This window comes from Sardina pilchardus, chromosome 1 (genome assembly GCF_963854185.1).
Source record: "Sardina pilchardus chromosome 1, fSarPil1.1, whole genome shotgun sequence".
In the NCBI taxonomy this organism is placed as follows: Eukaryota; Metazoa; Chordata; class Actinopteri; order Clupeiformes; family Clupeidae; genus Sardina; species Sardina pilchardus.
The window spans coordinates 45,972,092-45,995,313 of NC_084994.1; the positions used below are offsets into that span (position 1 = coordinate 45,972,092).

The window sequence follows — 23,222 nt, forward strand, 5'->3', positions numbered from 1 at the left end:
AAATCCATCCTCCTCCTCCTCCTCCTCCCTCCTCCTCTTCCTCCTCATCTGTCACCGCTCGGTCCAGCCCGTCAAGAGCTCCATGGCCCTGTGCTGACCCTCCGCATCCTCCCTCACTCCGTGCCTGGCAGACTGAGCCATCACACACACGCACACACACACGCACACACTCACACACACACACGCACACACACACATGCACACACACACACACACCACACCCACACACACACATGCACACACAACACACACACACACACACACACACTCTCACGCTCACACACACAGACACACCACACTCACACACATGCCAAAAACGAATGAAAAAATTGCAGCGCACACAGTCACCAGCCATCTGGCGGGGCTGCGTTACCCGCTCGCTATCGTGAGGACGGGAATTTTGGGCTTGGTTTCCACGCTAGTTCCATGAGCCTCCAGGAACAGCCTCAATGGAGGAAATACTGTATATAATATTAGATATTGTGTGTTACTGTCAGTAATGGAGCCCCCCCCCCCACCTTTCTTCTGTTGCTGTCAGTCTCTGGGAGACTTGTAAGAGTGCCAAGCACAACCCCAGAACAACCTCAGCTCTCTCTCGCTGTCAATCTCAATCGGCCCAAACACAGAGGAGGGAGCCGGCTCGCTTTGTGTCGGCCTCTCTCAAGTTCTCAGGGCGGAGGGAAAATGTACATTCTGTCTCTCTCTCCATCCATGTACACTCTCTCTCTTTCTCTCTCTCATCCATGTACACACTCTCTCTCTCTTTTTCTCTTACTCTCCCCTCTCTATCCATCCATGTACACTCTCTCTCTCTTATTCTCTCTCCATCCATGTACACTCTCTCTCTCTCTTTCTCTCTCTCTCCCTCTTTCTCTCTCCCCCTCTTTCTCTCTCTCTCTCTCTCTCCCTCTCTCTCTCCATCCATCACTGTACCTCAGTGTCTCTGGGCTGAGAGGCGCTGGCTGTGCTGGGCCGGTTGTGTGGTGTGGGAGTGCGTTTGGTTTGGGGACGCGGGGCAGGCGTGCGGGTTACGTAACGTGCCACCACCACAGAGGGACAGCAGTCACATCTCAGGGGACAGGGGGAGGAAGGGCGGGGGGGGGCTTTTGTTCAGGACAGGGTAGCCGGAAGACTGCTTTTCCATTATGTGTGCGTGTCTGTGTGTGTGTGTGTGTGTGCGTGCTCATAAACAGCAGTATGAGGTTTGTGTGTATTCAGGTGTCACTTTAGGTTAAGCCTCACAAATCCAGCATGAGATCGCACACGCTCATACTAATACTCTCCTCTGTTACAGTGCGTCTCCCCTTTGTTCATCCCTCTCTCTCTCTCTCTCTGTCAGTCTGTCTGTCTCTCTTTTTCTTCTACTCCCTCTCTCTGTTTTGCTATCAGTCTGTCTTTCTCTCTGACAGTCTCTCTCTATCTTGCTGTCTCTCTCTCTTGATCTCTCTCTCTTTATCTCTCTATGACAGTCTCTCTCTCTCTCTCCCTCTCTCTCTCTCTCTCTCTCTCTCTCTCTGAGTACCCTGGGTCAGTGTGAGCTGAGTGGACTGGCACAGGGTAGTGAGTTATGAGTGTGAGCTTGTCTTGCTTGGCAGGCGCTGAACCGACCGGTCAGTCAGCAGGACGTTACTTTGGGCCCGGAGAGCCGCTGCACTTCAGAGCGCCGCCACAGTCCGCCACAAACATAAACCAACACAGCAGCCACTGCAGAGAGAGAGAGAGAGAGAGAGAGAGAGAGAAAGAAAGAAAGGGAGAGAGAAAGAAAGGGAGAGAGAGAGGCTGTAAAAGAATACTGGGTCGGAGCACAGCATGGAGCAACCTTTGTGCTTGCAGGCACTGAGAGAGAGGGAGAGAGAAAGAGAGAGAGGGAGAGAGAGAGAGAGAGGGAGAGAGAGGGGGGGAAGGGAGAGGGAGGGAGAAAGAGGGTGTGAGAGGAAGAGACTCATATATAAATGAGGGAAGAGATAAAGAGAAAAAGATATCAAGGGAGAGGCGGGGGGGGGGGGGGTTGAAGAGGAAAACAAAACAAAACAAAACAAAGAAGCAAGATTGGACCGACCTGAGATGGAGCAGACGAGACACACAGACAGGAGAGCTAACAGGGCGACAGACTCAGAGAGAGACAGGGGAGTGGGGAACAAACAGAAGTGCTACAGTGAAAGTCAGGTCCACTTGGCATCTCTCTCTCTCTCTCTCTCTCTCTCTCTCTCTCTCTCTCTCCTGGCTGGTCTCGGATCACAGGCTTTTGAGCCTGTGCATAGGCAGATGGGATGTGCCTGGACTGATAAGGGGGAATCGATCCGGGGGCCGAGAGAGAGAGAGAGAGAGAGAGAGAGAGAGAGGACAGGAGAGCAGAGAGGAGGAGAGAGGAGAGGAGGAGGCCTCTCCTCATGTAAAGAGAGAAAGGCCTGTAATCAGATGCCTCCCTGGGGGGTGAAGCCTGTTTAACAGGCCTGTGCTAACTGTAGCCTGGAGGAGGGACAATGCCCCCCGCGCCCCACCCACCCACCCCCCTCCGCCAAACAAGTGAATCTTCCCAGGCATCGCTCAAAAGCTCCCACACGAGATGCTCAGCGAGATTAATTTGAGAACGTGAAGCGTGAAGGGACAGTCGTTTTTGTGTAAGTGAGGAAGGCTTGCAAACACTAGCCGGCTTGTTCAGGGGAAGAAAGATCTGGCAGAATAATGTCCTCAGGCTGAGTGGATGAATCAAAGAACAAGGTTTTTTTTTTCCTTCTCGTTCTTCATAGTTTTGAAGTACAGTAAGAATGTGCACGCTAGGAGTGATTAAACCAGGTCTCTGTCTGTGTTTGTGTTGGGATAATGGGATTGTAGTTTTGCTTTGAACTTCCTCGCTGTGTTTTTGGTATAATGCTTCTCTGGCACTTTCCTCATTCTTGAACATTACAAAATGGGCTGCACTGTATGAGTGAGTCTGTGCCAGCAGTGGTGTCTGTGTGTGTGTGTGTGTGTGTGTGTGCACGTGCATCTATGCCTATGTGCATGTGCGTGTGTGTGTGTGTAAGCGTGCGTCTGTTCATGTGTGTGTGTGTGTGTGAGTGTATGTGCATGCGCACGTGTGTGTGAGTGTGTGTGTGTGTGTGTGTGTGTGTGTGTGTGTGTGCTTGTGTACGTGCATCTGTGCATGTGTGTGTGTGTGTGTGTGTGTGTGTGTGTGTGCGTGTGCATGTTCTAATCTTAGCTCTAGCTCCGAGGGGAAGTGTGGTGTGGACCCGGGTGAGAGTGGTATGTGATGAGGCAGCAGAGGAGAGTGACCTGCCCACTGCTGCCTACTGCTGCTGCTGCTACTGCTGCCCACTGTACTGCTGCCACTGCTGCCCACTGCAGGCTACTGCTGCTGCTCAAGACATTGTGGCGATGATGTTACACATTTATAGCTGTTGGCATGCACACACATTTAGTACACACATAAAATGATACAAAACAACATGCAATCACAGACACCGACACACACACATACGCACTCGCACACGTACGCATGCACATACGCGCACGCACATACGCGCACACACACACACACACACGCGCACACACACACACACACACACACACACACACACACACACACACAAATGGATAAACACATATAATATATTCAATCACAGTGCACTCCCTCACACAATGGCTAACCCGTGCATGAAGTCTGGAGGATCTAAACAGCAAGTGATCTGGTTTCAGTTTGTGTTGCCTCACAGTGACTGAGCACATACTTTGCGAGCACACAAGGTTTTGAGTGCTCAAGGCCAATGAAGCTAGCTAGGCATGCAGACGGTGAAAATTCCACTCATTCTACCCTCTGACTAACAGTCTCATCCGTGAGCCCCTGATGACTTACTGGTTACTTAGTAATCCTACTCGACAGGCTCGCGCCTCCCGTGAATCATTGCAGGAGGCGAGCTGAGCTGAGGCCCTGAGGTGAACACACCGGGCAGCGCTGGAGTGTGTGTCTCCGTCTCCCACAGCGTGACATCAGGGATGGGCTCGTTCACATTACACATGTGCAACAGCGATGAGTGGAGAGGGCACGGTGGGAGGTGCACTCCAGCCCTCACCAGTAGGACAGGCAGGCACACAGCAGGGCTACCATTCACTCAGCACTCAGAGACAGCCGGAGCAGTGCTACATTTGTACAGTTCACTCAGCACTCAAAAAGATTTGAAGAATATTTTTATAAGAAGTGTTACGTTTGTAAGAAACAATGTGTTACATTTATACAATTCACTCAGCACTCAAAAAGATTTGAAGAATATTTTTATAAGACGTGTTGTAAGAACAAAGTGTATACTTCTAAGAAGTTCTACGTTACTCACATGACAAGTCAGTCAAGGAGCTTGGTGTATCAGTTTGAGTCCAACCCTTTGTGGCTATTTCAGCCTAATTTGTAGCGCGTACAGGACTTGATATGGGAGTGTCTTGACGTACTGTAGATCCTGTTGTAAAATAAATAGTAACAATTTGACTAAACAATTGTGCCCTAGATCTGATAAACACTTCCTTACGGTGATAGAACCCATGATGTGTTCTGAAGGGCAGAACTGTAACAGCACCCCAGACGTTCTAAGAGTTCTGAAACAGGTCTCAGTCTGCTGAAGTTAATAACGTGGAACGTGGTGCAATATTGAACATACTCATTAACTCTCCATTTCCACTGAACACACAGCACTGCAAATGAACAAGGTTCCTCTACCCATTACATGCTGAGTTTAAGGGCTGTTGAGCAGGCCCCCGGTGCCATATGGATTGTATACATTGGCCCAATTAGATTATCACAGCGCTGCTGCTGCGGCTTCTCATATGACATGGCCAGTGAAATCTGTCATGGCCTACAGTAAGTGATTGATGGATGATTTTTCTTCTGGCGCAGAGAGGCAGAACCACGCGCGGGAGCTGGTGAGGGAGGCCGACCTGACCAAGTGGGACGCCCTCGTCATCATGTCGGGAGACGGCCTGCTGTTTGAGGTGAGCCCGTAAACAAATCAGAGAAAAACAAAAACAAAACAAAACAAAACAAAACAAAGAAGCAAGATAAATAAAAAAAATAAAGCAATAGCCAATAAAAAAAATCAGCGCCGCGACTGTTCCCCTCTGTCCTTGGTGGGATGATTAGCCGCCTTTGGTGCTTCATTCACCCCCCCTGAGGCGGAGCAGGTAGGCGGTAAACATGGAAGTCAGCAGTTTTTCCTGTCGGGTTTGTTTTGCGCTCCGTGGACTCGCTTGACCTTGTCTGGCGCTACCGGAGGCGCTGTAAAAACTTTTCCCCTCCCAAACAGCCCTTCAAACAGACTTAATCAGCCACTCCAGCCGTATACCTGCGGATATGCATTCTGCTCTTAGACTGAGTCACCGGTGCAGAGGTGTGTGTTTGTTTAAAATGCTGCATGCGTGGGAGGAGGAGGTGAAGAGGGTCACGCCAACGGGCTCCTTGGGACTGGTGCGCCCGGATGGGGCAGTGGCAGCGCCCCCTTGTGTCTGGTCTGGGCTGGTGTGTTCTGGTCTTAACGTTGTTCTAATGTTTTGCTCTCCTCTGTCTCCCAGGTGGTGAACGGGCTGATGGAGAGGGAGGACTGGGAGGAGGCCATTCAGACCCCGCTGGGGATCCTCCCAGGTGGCTCTGGGAACGCACTGGCTGCCTCCATCCATCACTATGCAGGGTAAGAGAGAGAGAGAGAGAGAGAGAGGGTGTGTGTGTGTGTGTGTGTGTGAGGGAGAGAGAGAGAGAGAGAGAGAGAAAGAGGAAGTGTGTGTGTGTGCGTGAGGGAGAGAGAGAGAGAAAGAAAGAAAGAGAGGGAGCAAGAAAGGGAGAGAGGACGAGAGAGACAGAGAGGGTAAGTGTGATGTAGAGATGTAGAGGGAGATGAGAGGCAAAGAGGCTCTTGTATAGAGGGGGGTGGGGGGAGAGACAGACAGAGAGGAACAGGGGGAGAGAGAGAGCGAGGGTGCCATCATTGTGCTGGTTATTTCTGTTTGGGCACATGCCCAGGTATTCAGGGGGGACTGCGGCACGCCAGCACTCTGGAACAGCGCGGGCCGGGGCAGAGGGGAGGGGCGGGGGCACACTAGGGGTTTCGCTCGCACAATCCCACCAGCACGGCGCTCGGAGCGGGGCACAAAGAGAGGAAGCATCCAGAGGCTGTTTTGTTCTCTCCCTGTAGGGGGGAGTAAAGGGGGCAGAGTGGCCATGGCTGTTTTTTTGGGGGGAGGATTTTTTTTGGAAGGGGGGGGGGGGGTTGTGCAGTCCTGAGGTGCACTCAAAATACATTTGAGTTAGTTTAGCTAATGTGTTTGCACTGATCATTACAGATGTACAGTATTTGATGTGAACGTCGGCTTAATTGGGTTTTTCACATCCTTCAAATTTCGGTGAATCCCACCCCTAAATAGAAAAAGATCAACCGATCAACCAATAGCAGAGGCAGCGCTAAGCAGCTCCGTGCTGGTCGCTAACGCAGATGAGGTCGTGCCCCTTTGGCAATATTAGCATAAGCATGATGATGACAGCTGGATCTGAGCCCCCTGTAGACGCACATGTAATTGGTGCTCCGATCAGACAGATGAGCCTGAGGGACATTTAAGGATGGTGGTGTATATCTGTGTGTGTGTTGGGGGGTATTTGGGGTAAAGGGCTTTTGGGGTGGGGTGGGGGTAAAGTGTGTGTGTGTGTGTGTGTGTGTGTGTGTGTGTGTGTGTGTGTGTGTGTGTGTGTGTGTGTGTGTCTGTGTGTGTGTCTGTGTGTGTGGGAGGGGGGGTTGACCTCTCCACCCTCTCACCAGCTGGGCCCGGCTGTGTCTTTTGTCTGCCATGGACGATCCTTCATCTCAAGGTGCATCTCTCTCTCTCCCTCTCTCTCTCTCCCTCTCTCTCTCTCTCTCTCTCCCCCTCTCTCTCTCTCCCTCGCTCCTGACAGGTCTCAGCCGGTGTCCAGTGAGGAGCTGCTGGTGAGCTGCGGGTTCCTGCTGTGCAAGGGCCTGGTGGCGCGGCTGGACCTGGCGTCCGTGTGCCTGGGCTCGGCCCCGCAGCCGCAGCGCCTCTTCTCCTTCCTGTCGCTGGCCTGGGGCTTCGTGGCCGACGTGGACATCGAGAGCGAGAAGTACCGCCACGTGGGCGCCGCCCGCTTCACCGTGGGCACGCTGGTGCGCTTGGCCTCGCTGCGCGTCTACCAGGGCAAGCTGGCGTACCTGCCCGCCGAGACCACACCCGTCGCGGCATCGACGTCGACGTCGCCGGACGCGTCGTCGCCGTCTCCCGCGTCGTCCTCGACTACCTCGGAGGTGCCGTCGGGCCTCGGCCCCGCCTCCACCTCCCCCCACGGCCTCTGCTCGTCGCTGGTGTGCCGCTCCTCGAGAACCTCGCCCGGCCAGAATGTCGCGCACACCTTCCACAACTACTGCAACTCCAACAACGCCTTCAAGGACAAGCGAGGCCGGGAAAAGCCCCCCCCGGCCCCCCCTTCCTCGGGGCCCTGCCGCGGCGGGCCGCCGGACTCCCTCCTGGTGCCCCTGGACCAGCCGGTGCCCAGCGACTGGACGGTGGTGCCCGAGGAGGACTTCGTGCTGGTGCTGGCCATGTACCAGTCGCACCTGTCGGAGGACCTGCAGGCGGCGCCCGACTCCGCGCTGGCGGACGGCCTCATCCACCTCTTCTACATCAGGGCGGGCATCTCGCGCGCCACCCTGCTCCGCCTCTTCCTGGCCATGGAGAAGGGCGCCCACGTGGCCGCCAGCTGCCCGCACATGGTCCACGCCAAGGTGCGGGCGCTGCGCCTGGAGCCGTACTCGGCCAAGGGCACCATCACGGTGGACGGCGAGCTGGTGGACTACGGGCCGGTGCAGGCCCAGGTGCACGGCGGCCTGGCGCGGCTCATCGCCAGCTAGGGCGAAAAAGAACGCGCGGGGGGAAAAAACGCGACCGTCACGACACCTCCTCGACCGACCCCAAAGGCTACGACGACTGCGCGAGTTTTAGAGACTATTTTGATTCCTGCTGCTTTAAAAAGGAAAGTGCAATTTGGTGTAGATCTGAGTCAAATGCATATCCAATGACGAGGCAAATGTCAGGCGAAACGAGGGCACGCCCGTTTTAAGACGATACGAGCCCTTGAAAATACATCTGTGTTCCAGCACTCCAAAAGTGGCTCCAAATAACCCAGATATGTCATGCGCGACATCTCCACGAGTCCACGCTAAGACGCGGCAGATATGGATTTGACCCAGGTCTAATATTGTGATAAATGCCTCTGGAGACAACTAAGATTCATTTTTATTTTTCTACTGATTTTCCTCTTTCTTCCTCCCCGCCCCCATTTGCCTCTCCCTCTCTCTCTCTTTCTCTCTCTCTTTCTTTCTTCCCCATCCCTCGTTCCCGGCGATGAGAGCAGGCCCTTGGGGGGGACCCTGAGTAAGCCACGCTCGCTCTGCTGCTGCTTCGTGTTATCCTGTGAGCCGCTCACGGCTGTGAATGTGTAGTGACAGTGTGTTACTAGGACCCAGGCCTCGGGCGGGCAGCTACTCCGCTAGTTGTGCTGTCCTCTGCCCCCCCCCCCACATGAGCCTGTGGGCACACCATGCAGTGAGGGAGGAGTAGTAACGTAGTATCCCTTCACCACGCTGCCCGCAGTTTAAAAACAAACGCACTAACCAGTCACACTGCAGCATGTTGTTTTTTTAACGGGCCGGGGTGTCAACTCAACTTGAATTATCTTGCTCATATGCAGTCTGTGTTCGCTTTCTATCTCTTTCGTTTTGGGTTTTTTTTTTGTCGGTCAGATGTTTGGCAGTCAAGGCTGCTTTGACTCAGCGAGACAAGCGACAGCTGAAGGCCAGTGGTGGCAATGATGTAACCCCCCTCCCCTCCCCTCCCCTCCAACACACACACACACACACACACACACACACACACACACTCGGGCAGTCGCGTGGGCCATGTGACACTACTGTGGGAGAGTGGAGGAGGAGGAGGAGGAGGAGGAGGAGGAGGAGAAGGAGGAAGCACTCACGCACTACTCTACTCCTCTTGTGCTCCTCCACCACAGCACCTCCACCCCGTTCAGTTCAGTTCCCCCCCCAGCATATTTCACCAACCAATAAGAGAGCTGCCAGTGCAGTGTTGAGGTGCGGCCTGGCGGAGATCAGGTTGGGTGGATGGCAGTGAGTGGCACCTGCTCTTGGGTCTTTGGCTGCAGGCCTGTAGGGGACCCACACCCCCACTCCTCCTAGTCCATCATCACCCCCCCCCCCCCATCTACTCACTCCCCCCTCCAGCACTGCAGTGCTCTGCAGATAACTAACACCTCCCCCCCCCCCCCCCCCCAGATCACCCATCGCAACCCCAGCTGCCACTCTTTTGATTGTATGAAGCACCCCCCCTTTCACCCGCCCCTTTCTAAAATGCCCTGCACATCAACCTGACAGGTTGAGCACACGTCAGCCTTTATGTTCTCTCTGAGCCGTAGACTGGAGGACTGGAGGAGGAGAGCCTGGGCACAGAGACGACACCGTTCCACTAGCTCTGTTAAAGAAAGTTCAACTTGGGATTCAGGCACTCGAGAGAGAGAGAATAGTGCTGCTGCTGCTGCTGCTGCTTGCTTCCTCAAAAAAACAAAACAAACAAACAAACACCGTTATAGAATACTGCCCTGCCTTAAAACACACAGAGGGGGGGAGGATTTGTATGTGTTCGTGTGTGTGTGTGTGTGTGTGTGTGTGTCGGGGGGGAGAAATGGAAAGGGAGGAATTGTACTGTATGTGTGTGTGGGAGGGGAGGCGAGGGGAGGGGGGGGTGGTGATTGCCTGTGTGGTTGATTAAACAAGTGCACCACACAGCTCAGAGAGCACTATAATAAGGAGGGGCTGTGCAGGAGCTATTGACTGGTGTGAGAGCTGCATTAGTAACCACGGCCACAGAGGTCCTGTGGCTTCATTAGCTGACACTGTGAAAGGTTAGGCCTTCCTATTCACACTTCACACTGCTGGGGACAGAGGTCGCGACCCCCGGCACACTCCAGTGGGATTACCCAAGGGCCAGGCTTGGGACAGATGCAACAGACAGGACAAAGAGAGTGAGGAGCTGTCATTACATACACAAGATGGCAGCTCACTCGTGTTTAGGTTTCGTTTTTGTCTGTGAGGGTCCTTTGTGACTCGACTTCTGACTGTTTTGCGAAGATGTGTCTTGACTTTACTGCACATAAATGCACCTTTAAAAAAAACATATGTACTGTATTGTCAGAGAAAGACGTTTTTTTAAAAGAAAAACTTACATGGGTCTCTCCAGAAAGACGTTTATTAGTACCTCATATGCCCATGTGGCTTGGTAGTCCATCTCTCTCTCTCTCTCTCTCTCTCTCTCTCTCTCTCTTCACCTGCAATCTCTCTTTTCGTTCCCTCTGACCCAGTGCAGTCAGGGAACCAAGTAGACAGTAGCCTGGGGGGAAATAATTAGCAGAGTGAGGATGAATAGGAATGAGGCAGAGCCTGTCTGTTGAAATGTGAAATGTGACATGGTGGTGACCGTTGAACACTCAACTGGAAATAAACTAATAGGCCTATATAGCACGTCACCACTCAACTGGAAGGGAAGGGGGGAAAAGCCTACTACAGGCATGCATTTTCTAAGCCTACATTCAGCTTAACTGTTAAGAAGCACACAATGACTGCTATTCGTCTTCAAAGGATAGAAAAGTGTATGGCTTCGAGTCCTGTGACAGTTGTGTGTTGACTGTGAAACTGCCCGTGTTAAAAAGCTATTCCATGTCCAAGCGTTTACAATATCTGGTTAGGAAGACTAGAAATCCAAAGCAAATGTCTCCGTTATCTATGCAAAAAAAGAAAAGAACGACAGAAAAAATGTGTTTTGTTATTGCTGGTCATGCAGTTCAGTTTGTTTTTCTGTTTGGTGTGCCTTGGTGTTGCTCCCCCTAGTGGCTGGAGGAGTAGTGTGAGCAGCAGTTCACTGAGATGAAAGCACAGCTGAAGGCACCATGAAAAAAGGTCCTCGCTCGGCCCGGCCGTCCCCTCGTGCTCATCAACAGCACAGCTAACGTCTCTTCTCATGAAGCTCCCAATGACGCCTCTGGCTGAAGGGAGCTACAGAAAAACAATGATAAATTCTAAATCAAAAGTAGACTGGACAGTATCAAGTGCCACAGATGAAGGCATATGGACGTTTGGTCGAAAACAATAAAGTGATATCTGATTTCATGCAATCCTACTTGAGGTGGGGGGGGGGGGAAGTGAGAGGATTTGCTGCAGACAGGTTTCTCATGAGTAAATGACTGTTTGCTCCATGATACAGCTATCTCATCAAATCAATCTCCTGTTCATCTCCAAAAATGTTGCTACTGTAAAGCGATCTGATTGCTGTTCTTGTAAAAAAAAATTTGCTATGGTCTCTAGGGGAAAACAAATTATATTCAGGTGTGTATGGTGATGGTTAGAGAACTGTCATTTTTACTCTTCTGATGATTTAAGCCATTTCTTGGACACTGTCTGATAGAGAATTCTATTTTTCAACTTTGCAAATGTCTGTATTTTTTGTAGCGGAAAGCCAAAAAGAAAAAAGAAAAAAAAAATATTCGCTGGAGTTTTTTTTCTTCTAAAATAAAATCAAACTTCTAAATCTGGTCTTGTTATACTGTGGTGCATGGGAGAGTCAACAAAGCATGAAATCCGTCTTGACACCGTAGTTGCTATGGTTCTGCTTGCAAAGAGTTTTTAATGCATCGCTTTTTACAGTTGTTCATCTTTAATGCAACCAAAATAACTGTAAAAAATTACAAATAAATCCAAAAAAGAAAATACAACACACTCTCAGCAATTTATACATATATGCCCCAAGCATTCACATGACCACTTACAACTCCCTTTCTTTTAAATATATATATGTATATATATTTAATTTATATATTTTATATATAATCATGACTTCTGTACAGAAGAATCAGGCTACAAATCATATTTTTGTTTATTAGTTAACCAATACAGGCCACTGTGGAAATGTCAACATCATACAAGTCAAGTCTTGTGTGGAGCCGGTTAAGGCTTAAAGCAACATGTTACATGCTTTGGCTGTTGTCACTCATATTTATGATATTTTCAGAGTACTGTACACATACACAGAAGGAAAATAAAAATGTCCATAGCTTCATGTGCTTGATATCGGTTTTCAAATGTTCCCCAGACGTAGCTTCACATTTCTGTTCCGTGGGAGTGGAGGAAGAGAGAGGGAGAGGAAGGGGAGTTGAGAGACGAAGACGAAGAGGAGAGGGACACAGGGGCAGTGAGGAGACCATTCAGGACTGACAGGCAACAAAAACACAAATGAACGTGTGACTGCCATGCCGAAAACGCCTTACTGTGAAATCATAGGACGGCGGGCTGCTCCTGGGGACTACATTTGTTCACTTGTTGTTTTTTGGTTCTGAACAGCATTGTGCCCCACAAGACATCATCTAACATGTCAAAATCAACCAAGTCAGTGAGATGCTCTTTACTGTTTGTACAAGAAGCAGCTGCGATATATATTTAAGAAAGAAAAGTAAAAAAAGGGAAAAAAGAAAAAGTAGAAGGAAAAGCAAGAGGATTTTTAAAGCATTCATGCTAGCCTACCCTTTGACCCATGATTGGCCCACATGATTGAGTCCCCCCCCCCCCGCCCCTTCCCTCCCCCCTTAAGTGTAAAAAACTGCAGTCTGAAATGGAAAAAAAAAAATTCAAGCAGAATCAGAGAGTTGAAACGACTGCGCCTCAACCACCACCACCAGCACCTGGCCCACTGCCGGCGGTCTGCACCGGTGGTCTACTGCTCCCTGGTGGCCGTGTGGGGCGGCCACAGGATTGGCGTTAATAAGAGTGCTACATTGTAGTAATACTGCCTCATTTATTATCAACATTATAAACATAAATGCATTAAATCAAGTTTCAATCAATACAATACAAACAACAGGTAAAACACAACAATGGCAGTCAGCAAATAATGATTTAGGAATGCTGACCTTTTTTTTTTTTCCAGTTGGCAAGAACAGTGTTCTGATTAGAAACCATCTTATCTAGTGCTTCTCAAAAAATAATAATAAAAAAGATAATCTAAGCATATGAGTATTTCCCAAACACCCCCCTTCATCAGCCATGGAGGTCTAAACGACCTAAAAACCTCACTGAAACATCGCCTTGCGTACAGTGGCAATGAACCTCTTTTTAGATGAGGCAAATGAGACGTCCCTCTACAAAAGCCAGAGATGGGAGCTGCTCGGGATGCAAAGTCAGCATGAAGTGTTTCCGGAGACCAGAGTGGAAATCAATATTTAATAAATCCTAAAAACCTTTGCGAAAGCCCCCTCGCTTCGGCTGGGATCCGGCTAAGACTCGACAGAAGTAACGCGTGCTGATTGGGTGAAGAGGTTGATGATGAGGTGGAACCTGGTCGGCTATGGGTGTTGAGCTCCAAAACTCATTTCAAGTAAGGCAACATGTTCATGAGACACAGCATCGTAAAAAAAGGAGGACATGTCGAGGGAGAGGGGGGACCATGCTGGGACCGATTGTGTCTGAGAGGTCTGCCCACCCTGTAGAGGGCGCTGTCCAGGGCAGGGGGGGCAGATACTTCCAAGAGTATTTTCAAGTGCATTTCAAAAACAAAAGGGAACAAAACAAAACAAAAAAAAATGGAGATGAGGTTAAGTCAATGCAAATACATAGAAAACTTTGTATGAAGTCATTTCTTTTTTTTTTTTTTTTTTGAAAGAAGTGTTCTTAAAAGTACTTAAAAGATGGAATGAGCTGTACATGGCCATAGGTCCCCAGCTGTTCTGGAGCTCCAGCTTTGACTGTGTCTAGCGTCATTCTACACGTTACACGAAGTGTGGTACCTGGTCAAGAGTTAAGAGTTAAGAACGGCAAGAAAGTGCAACAGGTCTCTGGCTTTAGTAATGTAAACTTGTCACTCAAAATCTCTATGTGGTTTTTGGTGCAAGGTGCCAAGAAAAAGTAGCACGGTCTGTTGTTGTTGTTGTTGTTGTTGTTGTTGTTGTGAAGCTAAGTGTCTGGGCAGTTTTCAAACATTCTCGATGTGTATGGGTGCATGTGTGCAGGTTTAGGGCAAAAGAAAACTATCAGGAACATCAACTTTTAAAGACTTCATAGTAAATTTTCAAATCAGATTGTTGACCAAACTGGTTAAAAACGTAGCAAAAAAAAAAAAAGTATAACAAAGCAAAATGGGCTATGAAGACAAGGACCAGAGACTTAAGTCTTGCTGGGATATGTAGTCCATAAAATGGAAGCAAAGACTACAGTCAGACTGGGCTACAAGTCAGTTGATGTCATGGCAACACTGATGAAAATGAGAACAACATCCATCATTTTTTTCAGCTAGGGCAGTCTGGGCTAACTTGTGCAAACCCATTTGTGTGGTAACAGTTCGATGAATGGCCTACCAGGGACCTCCCGCAGCAGTCAAGTGCAGGACTTCGGGGGCCCAACCAACAGCATCTCAGAAATCAACAGCCTTCTTTTTCTGGCTTTGGTTGGATCTATGCCTTCCTGCCTGCCTGCCCGCCCACCAAAGACCCTTCTGAGAAACTGAAATCACACACCGAAGGCTCAATAAGGGCTTGCGAATGGCTCAGTCAAGACTCGATTGGGTCTCAAAACGGTCCATTTCAGCCTCCTTCCCCACGTGTGGCCTAGCCGCGCCTTCTGTGTCCATGTCTCCCTGAGCGACCAGAGTATCAGTGAACAACATCAGGTGGGTGGGGAGGGGGTGTTTGTGGGTACAGGATTTGTCAAAAAGGGACTTAGTGGGGTGTGGGGGTGGGGTGTCCCCCTTAGCTTATGTTCGAGATGCTCAAGGAACTCAGAATGGGTACGAACACAGCTTGTGGGGAAGGGTGGGGGTGGGAGGGGAAGGGGCTCTAGTTAGGCATTTCAGTACAAAGACAAGGCGACGAGGGTCTCCTCAGGTCACAGGTAAAGGCAGTAGGCTGCTGGGACACACCGCTTCAGGAACACCAAGGGGCCGAGGGAGAGAGAGAGAAAGGGAGACAGAGAGAGAGGGAGAGAGAGAAAGAGAGAAAAAGAGAGAGGAGAGAGGGAAAGCATGACAGAGCAGGTGAGAGAGGGATGCAGCTGGCTGAAGAGGGAAAGAGAGAGAGAGCAAGAGGGGGGCACAGTGCAGCTTTTAGCAGGCAGGTGAGAAGGGGGGGGGCATTTTTTTGTAGTAGTGCCAAGAAGCAGAGACGACTGGAGGGGTTTGAGGAGAGGGGGGCGAGGGCGGTGGGCGGTGGGGGGGCATAAGGGGGTTGTTATTTGTCCTCTCTGTGCTCGGGGATGCCCGCAGCGATGAGGGCGGCCCGGTACTGCAGCAGCACCCCGCACATGCTCTTGACGAAGCCCTTGGAGAGCGGGAAGAGGGGGAAGCCGATGTCCGGGTAGCCGCTGCGCTCGGGCAGGAAGCTGCGGTAGCTCTTTCTCCGCTTCTTTGGTCTGACCACCATGGGCTGAGACTCCTTGGTTTGCGCCGCGCCGCTTGACGTCCCGCCCGGCGTCGATGCAACCGCCGCCGCCGCCGTCGCCCCAGCCCCCGCGTCTGTCGTCGTCGTTGTGGTCGTCGTTCCGTCCGAACCCTCCCCGGCTGCGGCGGAGCCCTCGCAGTCCGAGCTCTGGCTGAGGTCCTGCTGCAGGGCGGAGGTGGAGGCGCTGCCGGTGGAGCCCGCGGCGGCCGCCGTGGTGGAGTGGCTGAGGCCCGAGTCCTCCAGGTCCTCGTCCCGGCTGGGGCTGCTGTGCGCCAGCGCCTTGGGCATCTCCTCCAGAGGCTCTCGGAAGCACCCTCCTCCTCCACCTCCTCCGGTGGTGCCCGCTTTGCCCCCGCCGCCGCCGCTGCCGCGCTCCACCACCGCGCCGTCCAGCTCCAGCCAGGACTCCAGCCGGTGCACCAGGCGCCAGCCGCAGGCGTGGAAGTGCTCGCGGATCTCCTGCTGGAAGACCTCCACCGGGTGCAGCAGCAGCGTGGTCATGGACTGCACCATCTTGATCAGCGCCATCTCGTTGTAGCAGCGGCTGTTCTCGTAGCCCTCCTGCAGCCCCCGGTCGCTGTCGAAGCCGGCCTCGTTGTAGTACGGCTCGTTGACCAGGATGAGACCTACGGTAAGGCAAGAGAGTCAGTCACACTGATGTCTATTGATCGCAGAGTACTGCCCAATCCATGATGAAGTATTTAATATACAGTGTATGTGTGTATGTGTGTGTGTGTGTGTGTGCACATATATATGTGTGTGTGTGTGTGTGTGTGTGTGTGTGTGTGTGTGTGTGTGTGTGTGTGTGTGTGCATATATATATCTCCAAGTTAGTCATTATTAGGAGCCAGTATAACATCTTCAGGCATGTAAATTATTCATTACACAAAATTAGACCGTCGTTCTGCATTGCAGAACCTATACGGAGGCTCATTGGGACAGAAATTCAATTACACCACAAAAAAAAGAGAAACATTAAAAGTTGAAATCCCCATTGCCGCATCCCTACTTTGATCTGCTTAAGGTATCAAGGAGCTTTTATGAGATTCTCGCCGCAGTCTGTGCCCATATGAATAAAAGATACATCTGCAATGGGATCAGACAGACAGCAGGCCGGGGGCAGGTGCCTTCACCTTGAATGGCCTTACAGGACCGGAATAAGAATGACTCCTGTTCTTCCAACCAGTCGTACATCAAAACTATTTCATTAAAGCAATCCACAAACCTTCAGAAGATCTAAAGCAATCCTCAAACCTTTTAAGATCAAATTGGACATTGATCTTAAAAGTATATATATAAATGAAACATTTCCTATATCTGCAGTGTTTGTGATCAATTAAAAAAAAACAAATCCAATGAATCCTTATTACGGTAAATCATCACATAAATTAGCGTGTAGATTAGCGAGAAAATCAATACAGTTTCATTGACATGTGTTCACTGACCTTGGATGGAGATGAGCACTTGTAGCAGGCTAGATTTGCTGGTCCACCTCTCTGTGCCCTACGGGACACAACAAGCACAGAACACATGTACTGAGTGACCAACTCAAACGCAAGAGGTCCAGATCTCCACAAAGCGCCGAATGAGTCCATTCATTTGACACTTTCTCTGACAGTTAACACAAAAATCGCCTCACAGAAGTCAAGGAATCTTACGGTCTTCTTGATTCTAAGTATGGCACGCAACATAACGCAGGTACTAAAACCACTTCCCTTAGGAAACCGATGAGACTAACTCGAAACATATGAACTGGCCAACGGGTATAAAACACGCCTCATTAAATGCCAGGCCTCATGAATGTCCAAAACGGATAACTTTTCACATAAACATCCCCTTACAGGTCTTCCCTAAAGCAGAAGCATATTCATTCCGAAGTACGTTACCTTGCCAATCCAGGTGCCTAGCAGGCTGACGCACACTTTGCCGTTGTCGTAGAGATTGGGGTTGAGGCGGCCGCTGCATTGGGACAGGTAGCGGAAGAGGGGGGGCACGGCGGGGTAGATGTTGGGCAGCTGGATGTCAAACAGGAAGAGCCCGTCCTCGTACGGGGTGCGTGTGGGCCCCTTGATCTGAGCTGAGAACAGGTCCTGTGGCAGGAAGCACAGAGAGGTAAAACACAGGAAGTCAGGGACAGAGATGCACACACACGCTAGGCAGGGACAGACATACACACACACAACAGTCAGGAACAGAGGTACACACACACTCTACCAGATGCTGTGAATAAAACTGTCACTCAAGGCACACTGTTCACTATTTACTGCTCAGTATGCATAGGCTGAGAAGAGATCTCAGTCTGGTGATGTTTTGCTTATTCATGGGCTTCATCAGGTCCTTTTCCATAGGTGGGTTAATCAAGCACCATGCAGTCTACATAGACCTCTGAAGTTCGCATACAAAAAAAGCCACCATCTTTGCCCAAATAAGGAGATCTGGTATCTTGAGATTTTTTCTATGGGAAAATAACGTGGGGATTTTCAATTATCGCACCTGTTAAACTCTCGCGGGGATGATGACATTGGAAATGCAGACGTTTTTCACTACACAGTTTTGTCCACTGACGTCTAGTGGATACTGTGATCTTCGGTAGGTGAAGACGGCACACTTTGATCTTTGCTACCGCAGAGCTAACTTACCATGCAACTTGCCATAGGCAGTTAGCTTCATTAAACTCCGGGATCTCCTAATATGGGCAAAGATGGCAACTTTGGATCCTTTTTGTAGGCGAACTTCAGAGGTCTATTCATAATCTAGGTGCTTGATTTTATACACCTGTGGAAAGGGACCTGAAACCCATATATACAGTGCCTATAGAAAGTTATCATACCCTTTTGAAATAGTTACTTTTTTTTGTCTTACAGCCTGAAATCAAAACCCATTTTAAAAAAAATCATTTCCAGTTTTATTTACAAATGTAGCTGTACAACATCAAAATAATGAAAAAAAAGTCAACAGTTCTGAAAATTAATAAAAAATTAAAAACTAGAATAACAGGGTTGGAAAAGTCATCATACCCCTGACTTAATACTGTGTCAAGCTTCCTTTTGCTTTCATTACAGCCATCAATCTGTTTGGATATGTCTCTATTATAGCTTTGCACACCTAGACAGGGGAATATTTGCCCAATTTTCCGTGCAGAATTGTTAAAATTTAGTCAAATTCTATAGGGAATGGCGATGGACTGCTCTCTTCAAGTCAATCCACATATTTTCTATAGGATTAAAGTCAGGGCTCTGACTTTGCCACTCAAGGATATTCACCATCCTATCCTTAAGCCACTGCTTTGTTCTTTTGGCAGTATGTTTAGGATTTTTGTCGTGTTGGAAGGCGAATGACCTCCCCATCCTCAGCTGTTTAGGAGAGGGACGCAGGTTTTCCTCAAGAATTTTGGTGTACTTGGCAGCATCCGTTTTCCCTTCTATCCTGACCAATTGCCCAGTCCCCGCTGAAGAGAAACATCCCCAAAACATAATGTTGCCCCCACCATGCTTCAAAGTAGGTATGGTGTGTTTTGGGTGTGTTTGGGTGTGTATACTGTGTTTGGTTAGCGCCTGGAGCTCAGTCCAAAAACTTCAATCTTAGTCTCCAAAAAGTTCGATCTTAGTCTCATCTGACCATATAAGCTTTTTCCACATGGTAGCAGAATATTCCAGATGTGTTTTTGCACTGAACTCCAAGCGCAATGTTTGGCGAAAACCATCACAGTACACCACCCAAAACACACCATACCTAGTGTGAAGCATGGTGGGGGCAACATTATGTTTTGGGGATGTTTCTCTTCAGCGGGGACTGGGCAATTGGTCAGGATAGAAGGGAAAACGGATGCTGCCAAGTACACCAAAATTCTTGAGGAAAACCTGCGTCCCTCTCCTAAACAGCTGAGGATGGGGAGGTCATTCGCCTTCCAACACGACAAAAATCCTAAACATACTGCCAAAAGAACAAAGCAGTGGCTTAAGGATAGGATGGTGAATATCCTTGAGTGGCAAAGTCAGAGCCCTGACTTAAATCCTATAGAAAATATGTGGATTGACTTGAAGAGAGCAGTCCATCGCCATTCCCTACAGAATTTGACTAAATTTTAACAATTCTGCACGGAAAATTGGGCAAATATTCCCCTGTCTAGGTGTGCAAAGCTATAATAGAGACATATCCAAACAGATTGATGGCTGTAATGAAAGCAAAAGGAAGCTTGACAAAGTATTAAGTCAGGGGTATGATGACTTTTCCAACCCTGTTATTCTAGTTTTTAATTTTTTATTAATTTTCAGAACTGTTGACTTTTTTTTTCATTATTTTGATGTTGTACAGCTACATTTGTAAATAAAACTGGAAAAGATTTTTTTTTAAATGGGTTTTGATTTCAGGCTGTAAGACAAAAAAAGTAACTATTTCAAAAGGGTATGATAACTTTCTATAGGCACTGTACATGCTTGTGTCTGTGTCTGTGTCTGTGTGTGTGTGTGTGTGTGTGTGTGCAGTGGTGCTCAGTGGAGGAGTCTGGACTTGCCATGCGGTCCTCGAAGGTCTTGACCATGATGCCGTCGGGCAGAGAGGTGGCCAGCAGAGCCATCTCCTTCCGCACGGTGCTGAAGAACTTCTTGGCCTCGGCCGGCTGGAACTCCATGATCTTAAAGGTGTGGGTCTCTGGAGGACAGGAACCGCAGGAGACACACATATTCAAATGAAGGAGAGGAAACACAGGGGACACAAATATTGAGAACTTTCAGAGGGATGAAGTTATGAAACAAACGCCTTATCTCTTCAGAGGGTTTTTTTTTTTTTAGAAAGATTTGATGAACGGTGTAGCCACTATACCTTGAGCCAATTTGAGAGAGAGAGAGAGAGAGAGAGAGAGAGAAAGAGAGAGAGAGAGAGAGAGAGAGCGCTCATTCTAAAATAGTGCCAGCTTTTGAAAACTAGGCCTAGCAACAAGGTCAGGATGAGAAGTGGTGTCCCTGAAACCCTTATTTTTAACCAACTTGAAAAGGAGGGATCCTAAAATTCACTTCTTTAGTCTCTTTGAGTCCCGACATCCCAGAATCCTGATCTGAGTACAGTGAACGTGTAATGCAACATGACAGCGCCTCTTCTAAAGCAACAATCTGCCTCGTGTTTTTACAGGCAACTAGTTTTGACAATCCAGGCGATGCAGCATGTCGTTCTGTGGCCTGGGACGGAACAGAAGACAAGCTCTCGCAGCAGAACATTACAGCCATTACAGCATTACACAGCTGGGCTGTGCGGTGTTGTTTGCGAGGTTATTGCACGCGTCTTAGGTAGTTAGCGCGCTAGTTTTAGCCCAGAGCTCCCTAGCGCTGCTCTAGCTAACTGCACTGTGCGGTGAGGAGAGAGGAAATGGGGCCAACGCAGAGCAGCTCATTAGAGTTCATTAGGTTCACGTTACCTGGGGCCTCGTCCAGCACGGAGAACACCTCTCCCTTGGCGCTGGTGAAGGTGACGCCAGGCTTGCCCCCGCTCTGCTGGCACAGCACCGGCGTGTCGCTGGGCCACTCGGAGCGCACGGGCGTCTGCGGCTCGGCCTGCGGCTGGGAGGAGGCGGCGGCGGCGGCGGAGGAGGAGGAGGAGGAGGTGTTGGTGGCGGCGGCGTTGGCGTTGTTGGGCCGCTGCTGCTGCTCCTCCTCGGCCGCGCCCTCCTTGCGCTCCTCCTCCACGATGGCCACGACGTCCAGCGTCTTCTTGAGATTCTCCTGCAGCTTCTTGATGTCGTCCAGGAAGCGCTTCTCCTTGGTGGGCTTGGCGCCCGGCTCGGCGGCGGCCGGCGTGGTGGCGATTGTGGCGGCGGCGGCGGCCGAGGCGGGCGTGGCGGCCGAGGGCTCCACGGAGGTCGGGGAGGTGGGCGAGCCGGTCCACAGCTGCTCCACCGTCATGTTCTTCAGGCTCTCCAGGATCTTCAGCGCCTCCTTCAGCTCCCGCAGGCCCCGCGCCGTGCCCTCCTTACCGGGCTTCTCCTCCGCCGCCCCCGGCGTCGTGGCGGCGGCGGTGGCGGAAGCGGCCGAAGGGTCGGGGGTCACGGCTCCGATAGCCCCCGGGGCGTCTCCGCTGACCGGCGTCAGGGGCACATTCTCGGGGGCGGTGGCGGTGGCCGCGGCGGGCGTGGGGGCGGGCGCCTGGTCGTCCTTGTGCTCCTCCTCCACCGTCTCCCAGCTGTCGCTCTCGTCCTCCCACTCCCACTCGGAGGAGGCGTCGCTGCTGCTGCCCTCCACCGACGTGTAGTCCGACTCCTCCACCTCCGACTCCACGTTATACAGGTGCTGTGTGTGGGGGCAAGAGAAGCTCCATCAATCAAGTCCCCAAATCAAGTCAAGGTGCACATGTACAGACAGCAGTGGAGCAGCTCAGCCATATCTAAATGATCCAATTTAAACTTCACTCAACTCTGCTGCAATGACTATGCGAGGGCCATTTATCTCCACAAGACACAACAGGAGGCCAGACATCAACAGAAGCTCAGAGAGGCAAACGCAGACACCACGTTGGAGAACAGAGATATGCAGAGAGGGTTTGGGCTTTGTTTTGGGCTTGTGTGCTGGTGTTGGTGTGTGCTTTGTGGGGGGGGGGGGGATTCCGTACCTGTGGCAGTACGATGGTTTTGGAGTTGTCGGCCCAAACCACCTCCACCTTACTGCTGACGTCCACTCTGGACACGTGACCCACCGACGTCTGCACGTGGAGAGGAAAAACACACACACAGATGGAATTACACCCTCTAGCACAGCCACATCTATGTTCAGGCATGTTCGTAAACAACCACAGGGAGATGTGGGCATGTGGGTGACCAGACATTTCTAATGCGGTTTAAGCTTTTTTCCGACTCAAATAAGTCTTGGGGTTGGAAGGAATCTTATGTGGATAATGGTAGTGGACATTATGAGTGGGTATTAAAGGATCCTCATGTCTGGCCCACTGAGACTAATTTGACCCAAAGCTTGGCCATGAGTGTAAATGTGATGTGATGAAGTTCCCTTCAGACGGTCAATAGATGGAATAACTGGACATTACACTGTCGTTTTCGCAGTCCTCTGGGTCGGGGTTGACTATTCTGATGACTATATCCGTGGTGCGGAAATGGAAGTCTGGATGATCAGCGATGTCGTAGACACTGACATCCTCCTCTTCACCAATCACCTAGGTGATGGAAAAGAAATTAGCATACAATGATCTACTGCACAACACAACCCACACATTGCCATTAGGCTCAATGGTTGATTATTCTATAGCGCATCATATGGATTGTTAATGGATAATTCTAGAGGGCGGGGCTACAGAGGGGTGACCGAGTCAGCGCAACTAATGTTGCCGACGTCATGGCAACCACACTGCAACCCCACAGCGAGTTGGCTGACCTCTACGTCGTCGCCCGCAGCGTTGAGCTTGATCCACTTGACGGCACACGTCCTGCCCTTGTGGTCACCTGACTGGATGACCCCATACAGCCCTGGGTCCTGAGGAGCGGAGGCTGAGACACACACACACACACACACACACACACACAATATATGATTTGCAAGCAAACCCTAAGGCCAGTAAGGCCCTCTTTGCTGTTCCAAAACAGTCTAGGAAATCCTAGCATTCAGGTGGCAATCTACCTCTTACGGAATACGGAGACTAGCATAAAACAATATGCGTTGAAGCATCGCAAAGAAAACAGACAGTACAGCACTGTGCCATA

At 50.2% G+C, this 23,222-nt stretch overlaps 2 protein-coding genes across 2 annotated transcripts in view; one reads left to right on the forward strand and one right to left on the reverse strand.

Moving 5' to 3' along the window:
• The window catches only part of LOC134092966 (sphingosine kinase 1-like), a 23,189-nt gene extending 14,016 nt beyond the window's left edge, over nucleotides 1-9,173 (forward strand). The window contains exons 3-5 of the mRNA XM_062546173.1: nucleotides 4,886-4,980; nucleotides 5,557-5,672; nucleotides 6,926-9,173. Coding sequence (XP_062402157.1) covers nucleotides 4,886-4,980; nucleotides 5,557-5,672; nucleotides 6,926-7,892 — 1,178 coding nt within the window. The 3' untranslated portion in view covers nucleotides 7,893-9,173. The remainder of the gene's footprint in view (nucleotides 1-4,885; nucleotides 4,981-5,556; nucleotides 5,673-6,925) is intronic.
• Nucleotides 9,174-12,712: 3,539 nt separating this feature from the next.
• ube2o (ubiquitin-conjugating enzyme E2O) overlaps nucleotides 12,713-23,222 on the reverse strand; it is a 33,224-nt gene continuing 22,714 nt past the window's right edge. Inside the window, exons 12-19 of the mRNA XM_062546186.1 lie at nucleotides 22,897-23,009; nucleotides 22,553-22,678; nucleotides 22,124-22,213; nucleotides 20,937-21,804; nucleotides 20,040-20,176; nucleotides 17,413-17,616; nucleotides 16,972-17,029; nucleotides 12,713-16,152 (exon numbers count right to left, since the gene is read on the reverse strand). Of these exons, the coding sequence (XP_062402170.1) occupies nucleotides 15,317-16,152; nucleotides 16,972-17,029; nucleotides 17,413-17,616; nucleotides 20,040-20,176; nucleotides 20,937-21,804; nucleotides 22,124-22,213; nucleotides 22,553-22,678; nucleotides 22,897-23,009 (2,432 nt within the window). The 3' untranslated portion in view covers nucleotides 12,713-15,316. The remainder of the gene's footprint in view (nucleotides 16,153-16,971; nucleotides 17,030-17,412; nucleotides 17,617-20,039; nucleotides 20,177-20,936; nucleotides 21,805-22,123; nucleotides 22,214-22,552; nucleotides 22,679-22,896; nucleotides 23,010-23,222) is intronic.